This window comes from Mytilus trossulus, chromosome 12 (assembly GCF_036588685.1).
Source record: "Mytilus trossulus isolate FHL-02 chromosome 12, PNRI_Mtr1.1.1.hap1, whole genome shotgun sequence".
NCBI lineage: Eukaryota > Metazoa > Mollusca > Bivalvia > Mytilida > Mytilidae > Mytilus > Mytilus trossulus.
The window spans coordinates 52,679,040-52,693,385 of NC_086384.1; the positions used below are offsets into that span (position 1 = coordinate 52,679,040).

General features: G+C 31.6%; 1 protein-coding gene across 1 annotated transcript in view; it reads right to left on the reverse strand.

Moving 5' to 3' along the window:
* Positions 1–14,346, reverse strand: part of LOC134692835 (neprilysin-4-like) — an 82,338-nt gene that overhangs the window by 7,210 nt on the left and 60,782 nt on the right. Inside the window, exons 9-21 of the mRNA XM_063553428.1 lie at positions 14,085–14,264; positions 13,444–13,530; positions 12,696–12,829; positions 11,710–11,803; positions 10,086–10,214; positions 9,647–9,745; positions 8,363–8,440; positions 7,771–7,874; positions 6,991–7,049; positions 5,717–5,768; positions 2,889–2,956; positions 1,961–2,091; positions 598–663 (exon numbers count right to left, since the gene is read on the reverse strand). Of these exons, the coding sequence (XP_063409498.1) occupies positions 598–663; positions 1,961–2,091; positions 2,889–2,956; positions 5,717–5,768; positions 6,991–7,049; positions 7,771–7,874; positions 8,363–8,440; positions 9,647–9,745; positions 10,086–10,214; positions 11,710–11,803; positions 12,696–12,829; positions 13,444–13,530; positions 14,085–14,264 (1,281 nt within the window). The remainder of the gene's footprint in view (positions 1–597; positions 664–1,960; positions 2,092–2,888; positions 2,957–5,716; positions 5,769–6,990; positions 7,050–7,770; positions 7,875–8,362; positions 8,441–9,646; positions 9,746–10,085; positions 10,215–11,709; positions 11,804–12,695; positions 12,830–13,443; positions 13,531–14,084; positions 14,265–14,346) is intronic.

Below are 14,346 nucleotides of genomic sequence, written 5' to 3' on the forward strand. Positions count from 1 at the left end.
AATCAAAATTATGTAAGAATAAATTACAGAAATCAAACTAGTCCAAAAGTTATACATAGAATTTATGAGAATCCAAAACTTATAAAAGGAACAATTTAACAGGACACAAAAACCTATCCACGAACACATGGATCTACTTGAGTGTCCGACGTCAGAAAAATTACATTTTTTTGTTAGATTGTTTTTCGAAGTTAACCTCGTCGAGTTTGTTGAAGACGTAACATATATTCAACGTTTGTAACGACGACTGTGTATTTGAATCCTTTATATATTGGCGTACACCCTTTAATTTGGAATCTCCGTTTTTTTTGTAAAAAACCATACACACGCAAAATTTGAACTATATTTGATTTCATTGTGCTATGCATTTGAAACTAAATAGTATATCACCTTAAGCAAAGAATTTATTGCTGTTCAAAACGTCGACATCCTTAAAACAAATTCAAAACCTTTAAAATGCTTTTCTCTTTTTCAGATCATTTATTTAAATTACAATAGTGCACCTCAATTTAGCTTTTAATTGCACATTTTGACATGTAAATGATATCTTTTAAGATATTTCATTGCTAAATAAAAAATAACTCAAATGTTAATTACTCTATAAGCTTGCTTTAATCCACCATTATCTGCAATGTTTTCTCCTTGCGTCTGTAAACCATTCAGCTGAATAAAAAATAATGAAGGCATTGATGATTACTGCAGAGCATATAAGTTTTACTTTCATTTTGGTGTGAGTGAGATATGCATAAAAGAGGGACGACAGATATCAGAGGGACATTCTATATGGATAAAAATGAAAAAAAAACCTAACAGAAAATGATAGAACGCACATACAACATGCATAAATTATTATTTTGAAGAAATTCAAACGATTTATCGAAGAAGTACAATTGTAATGTGTTTCTTACGTATGAAGTATATTCAACCGTCTCTTCTAACAAAACAATTATATTTTATGATATGAACTCTAATGTCGCTCGTGTGAATTTCTTTGTTAACTATTCCACTGATGATAAATCTTAAGTTGGGAAAGCATTATTTACGAAAAGATGAAGGGTGGATAATAAAATAATAAAAATTATCAACTTAACCGAAAACACACTAAGTGTGGTATACGTATTGTTCTTGTAAAACAGCCCTTAAAAAGTTTAGGCCATACTCAAGATTGCAAGACAATGCCGCATATGGAGCAGGATCTACTTACCCTTCCGGAGCACCTGAGATCACCCCAGTGTTTGATGGGGTTCGTGTTTCTCTGTCTTTAAATGTCTAAATTGTGTATTATGTACCATTATTTGTTTTTCTTTTTAATATTCAGCCATGGCGGCGTTGTCATTTTTTTTTATCTATGAGTTTGATTGTCTCCTGCTATCTTTTGTCCCTCTTTTATATCAGCTGAATGTCCTTTCCAATTTACTCCCATGAGGTAGAAGTTTATTTTGTTATATACGTAATGGTAGTTGAGATACATTTGTTATTCATTGGCACAATTTTCTCCCATGAGGTAGGCGTTTATAAATTAACGCGGAAACATAAAAACAAACGATAACAAAGAAATTGCTAAATACAGGGTTTCCTAAACAAAATTCAGCTTTGTAAAATATTTTTAAGTAGTTGAGGTAGTACATGAAAATTGGTAATTAATTTGTTTAAATACTTGTTCGTAGATGCTGGCGGTACAACTGAGTAACATCTGGATATTGCACATAGAAGAAATCGAAAGGGTAAATTATGAGTATGACAAATCTTACGAATATCGATATAGTTTCTAATAGAAATATTGTTTGTGCTTGACACATTTTCGTCTTCTACGTCAACATTTGAAGTGTTTTTGATAACACATAGTTGTCTTAATCTAAACAACATTGATGAAAAGAAAATAATTGTCCCATTACAGATAACTTCTGAAATGTGTTTATACAATTAATATCGGATGTTTTATTATTTTTTTAAAGCTTACATTCATGTCAACATCTTTCAGTGTGAAATTACTGTACTGATCAATAATACACTGTGCCTGGTGTTTAAATCTTGTGATAACATCATTGTCCCACCATTGCTGAAGGTTACCGTTTTTATCAAACTGTCTCCCTGCAAAAAAAAAATGACGCTGAAACTTAGAAATAATATACCATTAATTAATAAAGACAACATAACTATTTGTACCAGGTGTGAAATTCTGTAAGCTTATTCTGTGAGGTGAAGTTCAGCTGCATACGACGAACATGTTTGCTCGCAGTGGTTGTCCTGGTGTGTTATTAGTCTATAATTAATATAAGTATAAAGTAAAATCACAAAAATACTGAACTACAAGGAAAACCCCGAAAGGAAAGTCCTCAATCAAATGGCAAAATCAAAAGTTCAAACACATCAAACGAATGGTTAACAATTGTCATATTCCTGACTTGGTACAGGCATTTTCTTCTATAAAAAACGTATATTTTTTACGTTAATACATACATGTTAAAAACTAAGTCTGTATAGGTTTGCAGCTAAGAACACTTTAAAACATAACTTAACGATCATTTGGTTAGACAGTCGATCTGTACATCAAGAGTTTAGAGACAGCAAAAAAAATGTTTTTGATCAACTTCTGGTTTATAAAAAATGTAATGCCTCGTTACCCAATATATTTTATTCATTGATTTACACAAAAGAATCTTTTTAAGATGAAAAACAACAACATTAACAGTTCAAGACAGTGCCCGTCATGCACATTTGAGACAAACTGTTTGTAACTAAAAAGACTTTGTATGAATACCTTCCTTTTTTGATGTATCATAAGTCACCACCTAAGGACAAGAACAAAAAAATAGAACAAATATACAAACAGGACCGAAAAGTAATCTTAATTCATACAATGGAATTAGCTAAATTAATAATGATACCTCTGTCATCAAATCCATGTGTTATCTCGTGACCAATTACCATTCCAATACCGCCGTAATTTAGTGATCTATAATAGAAATAACATCACATATATAATCTTTAAATTACAAATCAAGTTTTTAAAAGATAAACAAATCGTAATCTTATTTTATTCGTCAACAACGTATGCATATTAATACAGCGAAATATAAAAACGAGAAGAGATGATTGCGGAAATGACAAAAACAACGGCATTTAAATGTCACCGTTTTATAATTTTATAATATAACTAAAACACACCCGTAACATCTCAGGTACTTGACAAGCTCTTTATTTTCAGCTTGGATTTATAGAACTCGTATTGCAATTTGATTAAGTCGTGCTGTATATAAGATTGACATCTTTTTGTGTTTTCAAAATCTTTGTTTTAATCCGTCATGGGTTTCTTAAAACAACCGGAAACTAGTTGTAGATATATTTTTTAAATCAATGGTTGAATTAATTAGTGTCACTTACTCCCTGTTTAATGACAAATTGCGGATAGGATTAAGAACCGTGTATATAGCAAATACAACGATTGAAGGTGCTGCCTGACAGATACACATTATGTAACAGGTAACAGGTACTATTGGTATCGGTAAACCATCGTTAATATGTTAATTATGTAGAAAACAAAAGGCCCTGGAATTGTGATACTTTTAAGCAACACCATTGCTCTATATAATAAAATTGAGAATGGAAATGGTGAATGTGTAAAGAGACAACAACCCGACCAAATAAAAAACAACAGCAGAAGGTCACCAACAGGTCTTCAATGTAGCGAGTAATTCCCGCACCCGGAGGCGTCCTTTGGCTGGCCCCTAAACAAATATATACTAGTCCAGTGATAATGAACGCCGTACTAATTTCCAAATTGTACACAAGAAACTAAAATTAAAATAATACAAGACTAACAAAGGCCAGAGGCTCCTGACTTGGGACAGGCGCAAAAATGCGACGGGGTAAACATGTTTGTGAGATCTCAACCCTCCCCCTATACCTCTAACCAATGTAGAAAAGTAAACGCATAACAATAGGCACATTAAAAGTCAGTTCAAGAGAAGTCCGAGTCTGATGTCAGAAGTTGTAACAAAAGAAAATAAACAAACAATGTATATATAAAGTATACCTCCTCTATTCGTCGTTTTTACGTCATGCTGGCTAAACAAATTTTGGACTAGTTTGATTTCTGTAATTTATTCTTACATACTTTTGATTTTTTAACCCTGTCTGCGCTCATTGCCTATGTAAAATTTAAAATTGTTTATAATCCAGGTACTTTTGATAACTATTGTATGCACATTGAACGACAAATTTATGTGACGTATATAATTTTTCTGACGTCAGACACTCAAATCAATCCATGTGTTCGTAGATAGTAGATGTTGTTGTGTCCTGTTAATTGTTATACGATGATGACTGATGTTCCCATATTTTGACTCTTTTATTGATTGTGACTGTTTATTTAACGCATCATGTAAATGTAACGGAATTTGATGAGACTGTTATTAAAGTGAGAGGGTTAGCGCTATAGAACCAGGTTTAATCCACCATTTTCTACATTTGAAAATGCCTGTACCAAGTCAGGAATATGACAGTTCTTGTCCATTCGTTTTTGATGCGTTTTGTTTTTTGATTTTGCCATGTGATTATGGACTTTCAAAATTGATTTTCCTCTGAGTTCAGTATTTTTGTGATTTTACTTTTGACTCGTTATTCTAGTAGTAAATATGTGTCAAAGGAACCAGGATTATAATTTAATAGGACAGACGCGCGTTTTTTCCACATTAGACTCATCAGTGACGTTCAGATGAAAATAGTTATAAAGCCAAACAAGTACAACAAAGTTGAAGAGCTTTTAGGACCCAAAACTCCAAACAGTTGTGCCAAATACGTCTAAAGTAATCTATTTCTGGAATAAGAAAATCCTTAGTTTTTCGAAAAATTCAAAGTTTTGTAACTTGAAATTTATATAAAAAAGACCATATAATTGATATTCATGTCAAACCGAAGTGCTAACTACTAGGCTGGTGATACCCTCGGAAACAAAACGTCCACTAGCAGTGGCATAGATCAAGTGGTATAAATAGTTATCAAAGGTACCAGGAGTATAATTAAATACGACAGACGCGCGTTTCGTCTCCATACGACTCATCAGTGACACTCAGATAAAAAAAAAGAAAAACAAGTACAAAGTTAAAGAGCATTGAGGACCCTAAATTCTCCAAAAATGTGCCGAATACGTCTAAGGTAATCTATTCCTTGGATAAGAAAATCCTTAGTTTTAAAGATTGCTGCTAAAGATATGCAGAGGACCGGATAATCGATACGTTAAAATGATTCAATATATATAATAAAAGGAAAGAACTTTTACAATGAGGCGTCAGAATATTTTGGTACGTAATGTAATTAAGTAAAATTCGACATTATTTCAATTTGAATATTTTACCCAATCAGATATATTAAATTCTATGTTGAATGTGTTTTAAGATAAAAACGAAATACTTGCATTTTACTCAATACTTTTGTTCTTCTATTCATGCCGGCTATTATTGTTGAATTCCCAAAATATTATTCATACATTCTCATCGCGACACACTGAGGATTAATCATTTGGAGTTTATCAAAATTGATTTTGCTGTTTTGAAGAAGATTTATGAAATATTCAACAAAAGGCTTTAATGGATTGACGTTTCACTTACTTTCATAGAGGTACAGAAAAGTTCAACTGTAAAACAGGGATTAAAAATAAAAAAATCTGAAAAGTATTGTCGTTACTATAAGAAAATAAACATGCACTCATCCTCACTTTGGATATCCTTTTCCATAAAATGGTGGCTGCAATATTCCTGCTGGGAACACTGAAATATAATATCAACATTATATATTGAAGTCTGTTTATATATATTGTTATGATATTGTAATTATTATATTTATATATGTTGGCCTAATTCGAGTTTTGTGGCCTGATAGTTGTTTAAAAAATAATCTTATAACTGTGCAGTTTAGAAATCACTGGAACAATCACAGATATTGATGGAATGATTGAAACTTTCCATTTGACTCACATAACGATTCCAGAATGATCCTAATAAAAGATGCGTTATTTAAACTTCTACATTTTCCCAGAAACTTCCGTTGTAGTTTACTAGGAAATTCCTTTTCCACAGTGTTCTAGAAATTTCCGTGACAACTGTATACATACAGACACTAAAGATAAACTTTCAGACTTAGACATCGATAGACATTAATATTAACCGCATTTGGTTGACACTTTAATTCTACAAACAACATCATACTGGATTGTGAACTTAATAGTGAACGTTATACTCAGATTTGATTCCGATAAGATTTCTGGATACAGATAAAGATAAAAGATTGGCCTCATATTTTGACAGTTAAGTTGACAATTATATTTGTGTAATACTTCTTGTGAACTTTTGTATAATAAAGAATTTAAATAAAATAATCGATTAGTCTCTTTTGTTGGCTACACTTTAAAGGTGATTCTGGTCGTAACAATATTATTAAGAAAAGTTAAGGGATTTGAACAACACGAGATTAAAAAAATGTTAGATATACACAAGCATACGCAAACTCCGAAACAGCGGTTACGTCCTCTTTACTACGCTACGTTGATAGTTTAGAGAAGCAACGTCACTACTGTTTCGGAGTTTGAAGCATACGGTGTCATCATACCTTTAGTTTATTGGTGTAAAGTATAAAAGAGCGTCTGTGCGTTTAATTCTAGATTGTACGTTCTATTACATGTGGTTTGTTAATGTGGTCTGTCATAAAAAGAAATTTATTTAAGTTCAAGCTACTAAATTAGTTTTTACTTCGAGATAATCTATATCAAAGATACATTGACAGGTATAGCAATAAGCGATACCTTACTTACAACAATATCTCCTTTCAATGACTTTGAATATCCTTTCAACTACCCTTTAATACTTTAAATTGTTTTGCTTGGAATGGAGACAGATTGGATGGACCTAAATGCCACAAGTATAAACTATAAGTTTAAACGACGAAATGCCGTTGTTTGATACAAAGACGTACTATACTAGCATTAAAACTTACTTATCTGGTTCTTGGTTGAGCTGTAAAATGCGTTAACAACAACTGGGGTTGTTGACCACCTGTCAAAAACATATTTCGCAATATTAACAATGTTTTGCATTTGTTTAAACATTACTTGTTCATGTGAAATGATTCTAAAGCTAATTTTTTACAATTAATTTTTTTTTAAGTATTCATTTGGTTATTGTGTTTTTATTGTCCTATTGCTCTAAGATTTCAATACGCAAAATGAAGTTATGAGTTGGAAGCTGCTTTTATTGTTTTTACCATATTTGCATGCGTATAAGCGGGAGGTTTGGCTTGCCACTTTGTCTTAAATTGTCCCGTACCAAGTCAGGATAATGGCCATTGTTAAATTATAGTTCGTTTCTGTGTTTGCTGCATTAAGTGTTTCTGTTGTGTCGTTTTTCTTCTCTTAGATTATATGTGTTCGCTGATTTTTAGTTTGTAGCCCGGATTTGTTTTTATCTAAATCGATTGATGAATTTCGAACAGCGGTATCCTACTGTTGCCTTTATGTATACCCAAGCAGTAGTTATTGGCATTCTGTATAAAGTGTTCACATTTACCTCTTTGTATGTTATTCAGTGAGACTCATAACTTGTTCTATTGGATGTTATTCAGTGAGACTCATACCTTGTTCTATTGTATGGTATTCAGCGAGACTCATACCTTGTTTTATTGTATGTTATTCAGTGAGACTCATACCTTGTTCTATTGTATGTTATTGAATGAGACTCATACCTTGTTCTATTGTATGTTATTCAGTGAGACTCATACCTTGTTCTATCGACTGGTTCTCTTAAAATTTCTAAATTGTTGATAGCCACACTTTTTAGATTCGCCAACACATTTTCGAAATAGGTGTTTGGATGAAATGTGACCTAAAACAGAAAAGAGATACATTCTGTACTGCGTTGAAAGTACGAAGATAATAAGCACAACTCCAAGTGTTTAATTTAATTTTTGACGAGGACAGTATAATTTTTATTTGTTCTACTTTACAATGAGCGTTAATAACTTCAATGCAATTTGATCATTGTGTTTAGCAATATATAATGTGTCATTAAACTTAAAATCAATTAAAAAGTGTTTCTATCAAATCAAATTAATTTTTATCGCATTTTCAAATAAACAACTGATGAGAAATTACTTGCTATAAATTGAACGAAGACTATGTTGAAAACGCTTTGCTAATAACTTTTAAAAGTTTATTGTTTATTGTGAATATTATTATTAATCAAATTTAACCATCTGTTTCAATTAGTTAATACTACCTTCTAAGTAGTGTGACTGTGGCATTGTGTGTGTGTCAGTTCTTAAACAATCGTTTACAATGTCAAATTTATTATTGTTAACAATAAATACTCACTGTTTTGTAGGCATCGTCTAATTCAGTATCGTTTACGATATAAGATGGATATCCTATCTTTTCAGCAATGGCGTCAGACTACAATCACAATTTACACATGTAACTAACTGCTTTTATTTTTTTATGAAAAAAAATTAACAAAAATCATGGTGTGCTTAATTTGTTTGACATCTTTTCACAAGACACAACACATAAAGTCTCCTTTCAAAAATTTATGAATATATTTATATGGTAATATTGCAAATGATACAGCTCTCAACTAGAGACATAATGACATGAAATTTTACAAAATAATATATATTCCTTGCTGTCAAGTGTACCCACTTATTATATAAACAGCATTGACCAGTAGGCTACGGTTGTGGAAATATAATTTTTATATGATTTTTATATTAGGGAAAACGTTTATATGATTGGTCGAGAAGGTTTCCGGAAGTGGCTCTTAACGTCATGTTTTTTTCGATGTACGATGTTGAAATAACAAGTTTTTGTAACTAATGTCAACATGATGGCGGCGACGTTCAAAAAGTTTATTTACTTTGCGTTCATCGTTTAGTTAAATTATAAGCACAAACCATTAATTTGAATGATAATAAAATATTTTTATAATTTTTTATGAGATAGGAAATGTCATGGATTACATGTTTTTGGCTTAAAACAGAAAGTATATTCATATGCCAGGCCGATTTAATAACACACGTATACACTTGACGTTTCATAGAGGTCACGTGTGGGGAAATCTAATTTCGTATCATCATCCTTCTAGAGTTATAAGGAGCAAGGTGACTTGGGTGTCCTCAATTTGATTTAGAAGTAGCAGATAAAAATTGGTCTAGATCTTTTATGAAAGGATTCTTTTTTATGAATTTATTGGTGTATGAACTAAACGAAGTCACCCTCAAATATATTAGTTATTTGTAAGTGAGTAAATTGTTCGAGTTTATACACCAATAAATTCCTTTAAAAAGGCGTGTAATCCTATAATAGTCCCTTGAAATCTTACTTTTTGCATCTTATTTCAGCTGAAATATTTCGAACGTTAAATTTAGATGCATAATATTTGAATTGAACGAATATGGAACTTACACAGCTACTTCTCCAACAATTCATAGAATATGTTGGGTATACAACAACTAGACTTCTAGACATTCCGGCTTTAAGAATGCAATTTTTGAAACTCTTTATCATCAAAGAAAACATTACTACATTTTCAATTTGATTTTATTCTGCTTTTTTATGCTACCGTTTGCAACTGACTCAGTTTATGCAGTCTTGGAAGCTAACCTTTTCCTTTGCTACTTTTCTTGTTGGATCATCCATCCACTCGGCTTCCTCCAGCAGTTCACCAAAAGCAGCTCTTATGCCATGAATCATATCTAATGCCTGAAAAAGGTAAAGACAAAGAAGGAAATCCTATTAGATTCGTTTTGGTTGCATTATCCTTTAATTTATTCTATCTATAAAGCTACCTGTGATTACATTTTCTCAATTATTATTTGACGTCGGGATAAAATCAATGAACGGATACAACTCATGAATATGTCAAAAGAACAGCAGTGTCCTTTCTCAGATTTGGTCAAACAGTTTATTAAACTATAAAAGATTCAATCCTTCTCTTTTATGGTATGCTTTAAAACAATACTATATGTATATGTAATTAAAAGAAAAATCCATAAAAAGCAATTCAATCGAGTCTCTTTAAGATTCATCATTAGATACATACGATTTCTTTAGCGTCTTCATCAAAATATTCATCAACAAACATTCTTCCAACAGCATTTCCAATATTGTCGTTTACATAACTAACACAGTCCCTCCATCTCGAAAGTTCTTGTTCCGAACCATACATAGTCTTAAAAAAACATCGACTCATATTAATGATTCCGCATACTGTATAACAATACAAAAACAAATAGGTTGTATACCAGTATATGCTTTTTTGTTTCTTCTAAAAAAATTATACATGTGTTTGAAAGCCTTGGGTTGTGTGTTAGCTATATATCTAAATGCTCAATGATAAAGATTGTACAAAACTACAATAAAGACAGAGTTTACATATACAATTCTTATCTCAAAACTTAAAAACTAAATTGAAACCGAAATCGACGTTGTAACGAAAGCAATGTTTTTGTTGTCTTTCTGATTCAAAATGAATAAGATTGCTTCATTGTGTCTTTTTTTCAAAGAAGAATGCTTTGTTTATGACGTTATGTAATGATGAACAGCATACCAATTATAGTGTAAGACGGCACCATATATGTTTGTTAACTACTTTAAAAGAGGAACGAAATATACCAAAGGGACAATCAAACTCGTAAATCTAAAACAAACTGACAACGCCATGGCTAAAAATGAAAAAGACAAACAGAAAAACAATAGTACACATGACACAACATAGAAAACTAAAGAATAAACAACACGAACCCCATCAAAAACTAAGGGTGATCTCAGGTGCTCCGGAAGGGTAGGCAGATCCTGCTCCCCATGCGGCACCGGCTGGCTTTCAGTAAATAAAGCCAAGTGTGATATACCGGTGTTCAAAATTCATAAATTGATAGATACAAAAGAATTCCGGATTACAATGTCAAACCGCGGGAAACAATGACAATTATAAATAGCCTGTAAATGGGAGCAGTCTTTGATACTATATCATATCAGTTTTATTTATTTTTTCTTCAAATCACTCCTTGTATAAGATTGGGAAAGAAAATGTGGAATATTTCAAAGCGACAACAAGCTAACCAAAGAGCAAATCACAGCCAATGGCCATCACTGGTTCATCAATGTAGCGAGAAAACTCCCACCCGGAGGTGTGCATGAGCTGGCTCCTATATACAAATGTGTAATAGTTAAGTGAAATAAGACGTCATACTAAGCTCCAAAACATATAAATGAACTGAATTTACAAAAAATATTAGACTAACAAAGGCCAGAGACTTCTGAAAGTCGCATAAATGCGTTGGGGTGGAACATGTTTTTGAGATCTAAATCCTCCCTCTTTACCCCTAGCAAATGTCTATATATAAGTTCACGTTTTAGTATTCCCCTTGATACTTGGTGGTTCAGTGATATTTCCTTTTTGTATTAATTTTGCGACTTGGAAGTGGAGTGATATTATCTCTTGGTATGTCTTTTGAGACTTTGTGTTTCAATTATATAACATTTAACTAGAAACTTTTGGTATTCCTTTTTCGACTTGACGGCTAAGAGATATTACTTTTTGGTATTCCCTTTCCGACTTAATAGTTAAGATATAATACCTTTTGGTATTCCCTTTGCGACTTGATGGTTAAGAGATATTACCTTTTAGTATTCCCTTTTACGACTTGATGGTTAAGAGATATTACCTTTTGGTATTCCTTTTGAACATTTCTATACATTGCTGGTAGATTAGTTATTCTATACATCATTATCCGCCATATTAAATAATTTGTTAATGTCCTTAAAATAAAAAATAGTTTTAATCGAAAATGATTTTACATGATGATTAACAGTGTAGAATCTGTTTTAAATATATACAAAAACACTTAAACGAGAAATAGAAAATGGTATAACAAAAGTAAATGAGCTAAGCTTGCTGTGGTTACTTTAATTATTATTGCTTATACAGAGAATAAATCACTTGACATTTTATTTCGATAATATAACATTATCGGTGGGTATCTTTGAACTAGTCTTATCTCTCTTCATGGTTCCATCTCTTACTTTTAAGTCATTATGAACTATCGCTTAACAACTGTACAGTAAGTTCTGATTGGTCGCTTATTACCGGAACTAGGCATTGTTTGGCTTGAATGGTTTATAAAATCGAAAACAAGCCAGGAGGAGTAGAAAATACATACGGACAGTCTGACTATTTTAGAATGAAAAAACTGATTAATGAATATGTTACATTTGGATCACGTTTGGTGAATGGAAATCAATATTCAAAACTGAAAAATTATTCTTATGCATTCCCTTTGTTTTACTCTATATAACACAGTATGTTGTATTAATATTACTAGTATATACAATGTATGACGAGCATGGTGTAACCATCATATCATGTCATAACATATTATATACAAGGTGATAGGACGTGCCGCTGGAATGTTTTTCAGCTTGAAAATAAGTTAATAGGTGGAAGGATTTCAGAAATACATGATGAAGTCGATTAAGTTCCTTTTACTTGTAAATTAAAAGCCATGTCATTGTTCGGGCAAATATCTTAAGACATAAAGAATTGTAACCTTAAGTTTAACCTTTTCCAAAACACAACATGGAACTTAATCAATATGGGAAAAGGTTTTAAAGTCTCATCCCCAACCGAGGTTTACTCCTTATATTGAGTTACCTGCTACTGGCCTTGTCGACAATGTCTACCATATCTGACAAATATGTTGGTGCGTAAACGACAACTTCTTCTGCTGAGGTTATAGTTTTGTTGACAGGTTTAAACACTTCTTGTAGGTATCTCAACCAATCAAACTACGAAGAACAGTAAACAATACATTTTTCTTTATATGCTTCATTAACTTAAGTTAAGATAATTTTATTAACCAATCATGGTGCCCAAAATTTGAGCTATACAATCAGATGAATTACAAAACAAAGCACAGAAAATGATAATAATGATTAAAGTACATGCTTATGTTTTATGTTGCTCTTTCCAAGAAATAGAACGGATAAATTTGTAACAAAAAGTGATGACAAGAAATATAGAAAATAAAGAATATCGTTAAGATTAACGTAACCATCTTCCATCAATACAGGAAGCTGTAAGAGTAGTTGCTTGTCATGGCTTGATTCGGTGAGTGAATCAAAACAAACATTTTACAATGATTCTTATCATTTCAAATTAAAATCATAACATGTTTATTATTGAGAAATGAAAGGAATCAGAAGGTGGAACAAAAACAATATACAAGACTTTTGCAACCTAATCTCCATTTAAATAAATCTGATATGATAGAACATATTTCGACAAAATTATTTAATGGAACGATGCTTTCTTTTTGTCATCTCTTAACAGTACAACTTCATTTCAAAGAAACATTAATTTTCAATAAGCATACCAGATGTTTAAAGATAAATGATTTTACCCGAGGGACAGTTTGTTGCAATGTACTTATATTCATTTTGTTGTATAGCAGTTCACTGTCTCGCCTTTTGTCTTGTGGAACTGTTACCTGAAAATAAAGTATTTAATAAAAACAAAGCCTAATACAAAACCAAATGCGTTAATAAAGTTAAATTAAAGACATTTTTGACGTTATTTTGTTTTAAATGGATGAGTCAGGACTTAATAAAAGAAAAAAGAAAATCTTGTGATGTACAATACAATGAGGGGAAGATAAAACATATAAATACAAGCATGGATTAAATATTTAAATTCATAATTCTTTTTATGGATATGCTTATGAGGCCAACACAATTAATTCATTTATGCTACACGGAAAAATTATGCATGCGAAAGTTTCCCTGTGGTCGAATGTGTGAACCTTAATCTATAGACTATTTGTATTAAGTCTCAATAGACTGAAATTTAAAATAAAAGCTACAAAATATTGTATTCCAACCAATTATGTTATTTATAAACAAAGAAAGCAAATTTTAACCTGAAAATATTATAAAAACAAAATCTAAACTCTGGTTTAAATATTCCGACAATTTATCGAAAATTATTTTATACATATAATGTTCTTTCAGAAAAATAAAAATAACGCATTTGATAACGACATACATTTGCTAATTCGACCTCAAGTTGAACCATATCCCTCATTTCCATTTCTGCCGCTGTTTTATTTGCACCTAACATCACCGCTACATTTACAGCAAATCGGTGATACATTTGGACAATAGGATCGTCTAAGCCTTTCAAGTAATATTCCCGAGAGGGCATTCCTAAATCAGGTTGATCAATCTGAAATTGATAGATACGAGTAAAGGTCAAATGTTACAGTTAAAAGCATTGTTTGGTACAGATTGATTTTAAACGTTACCGA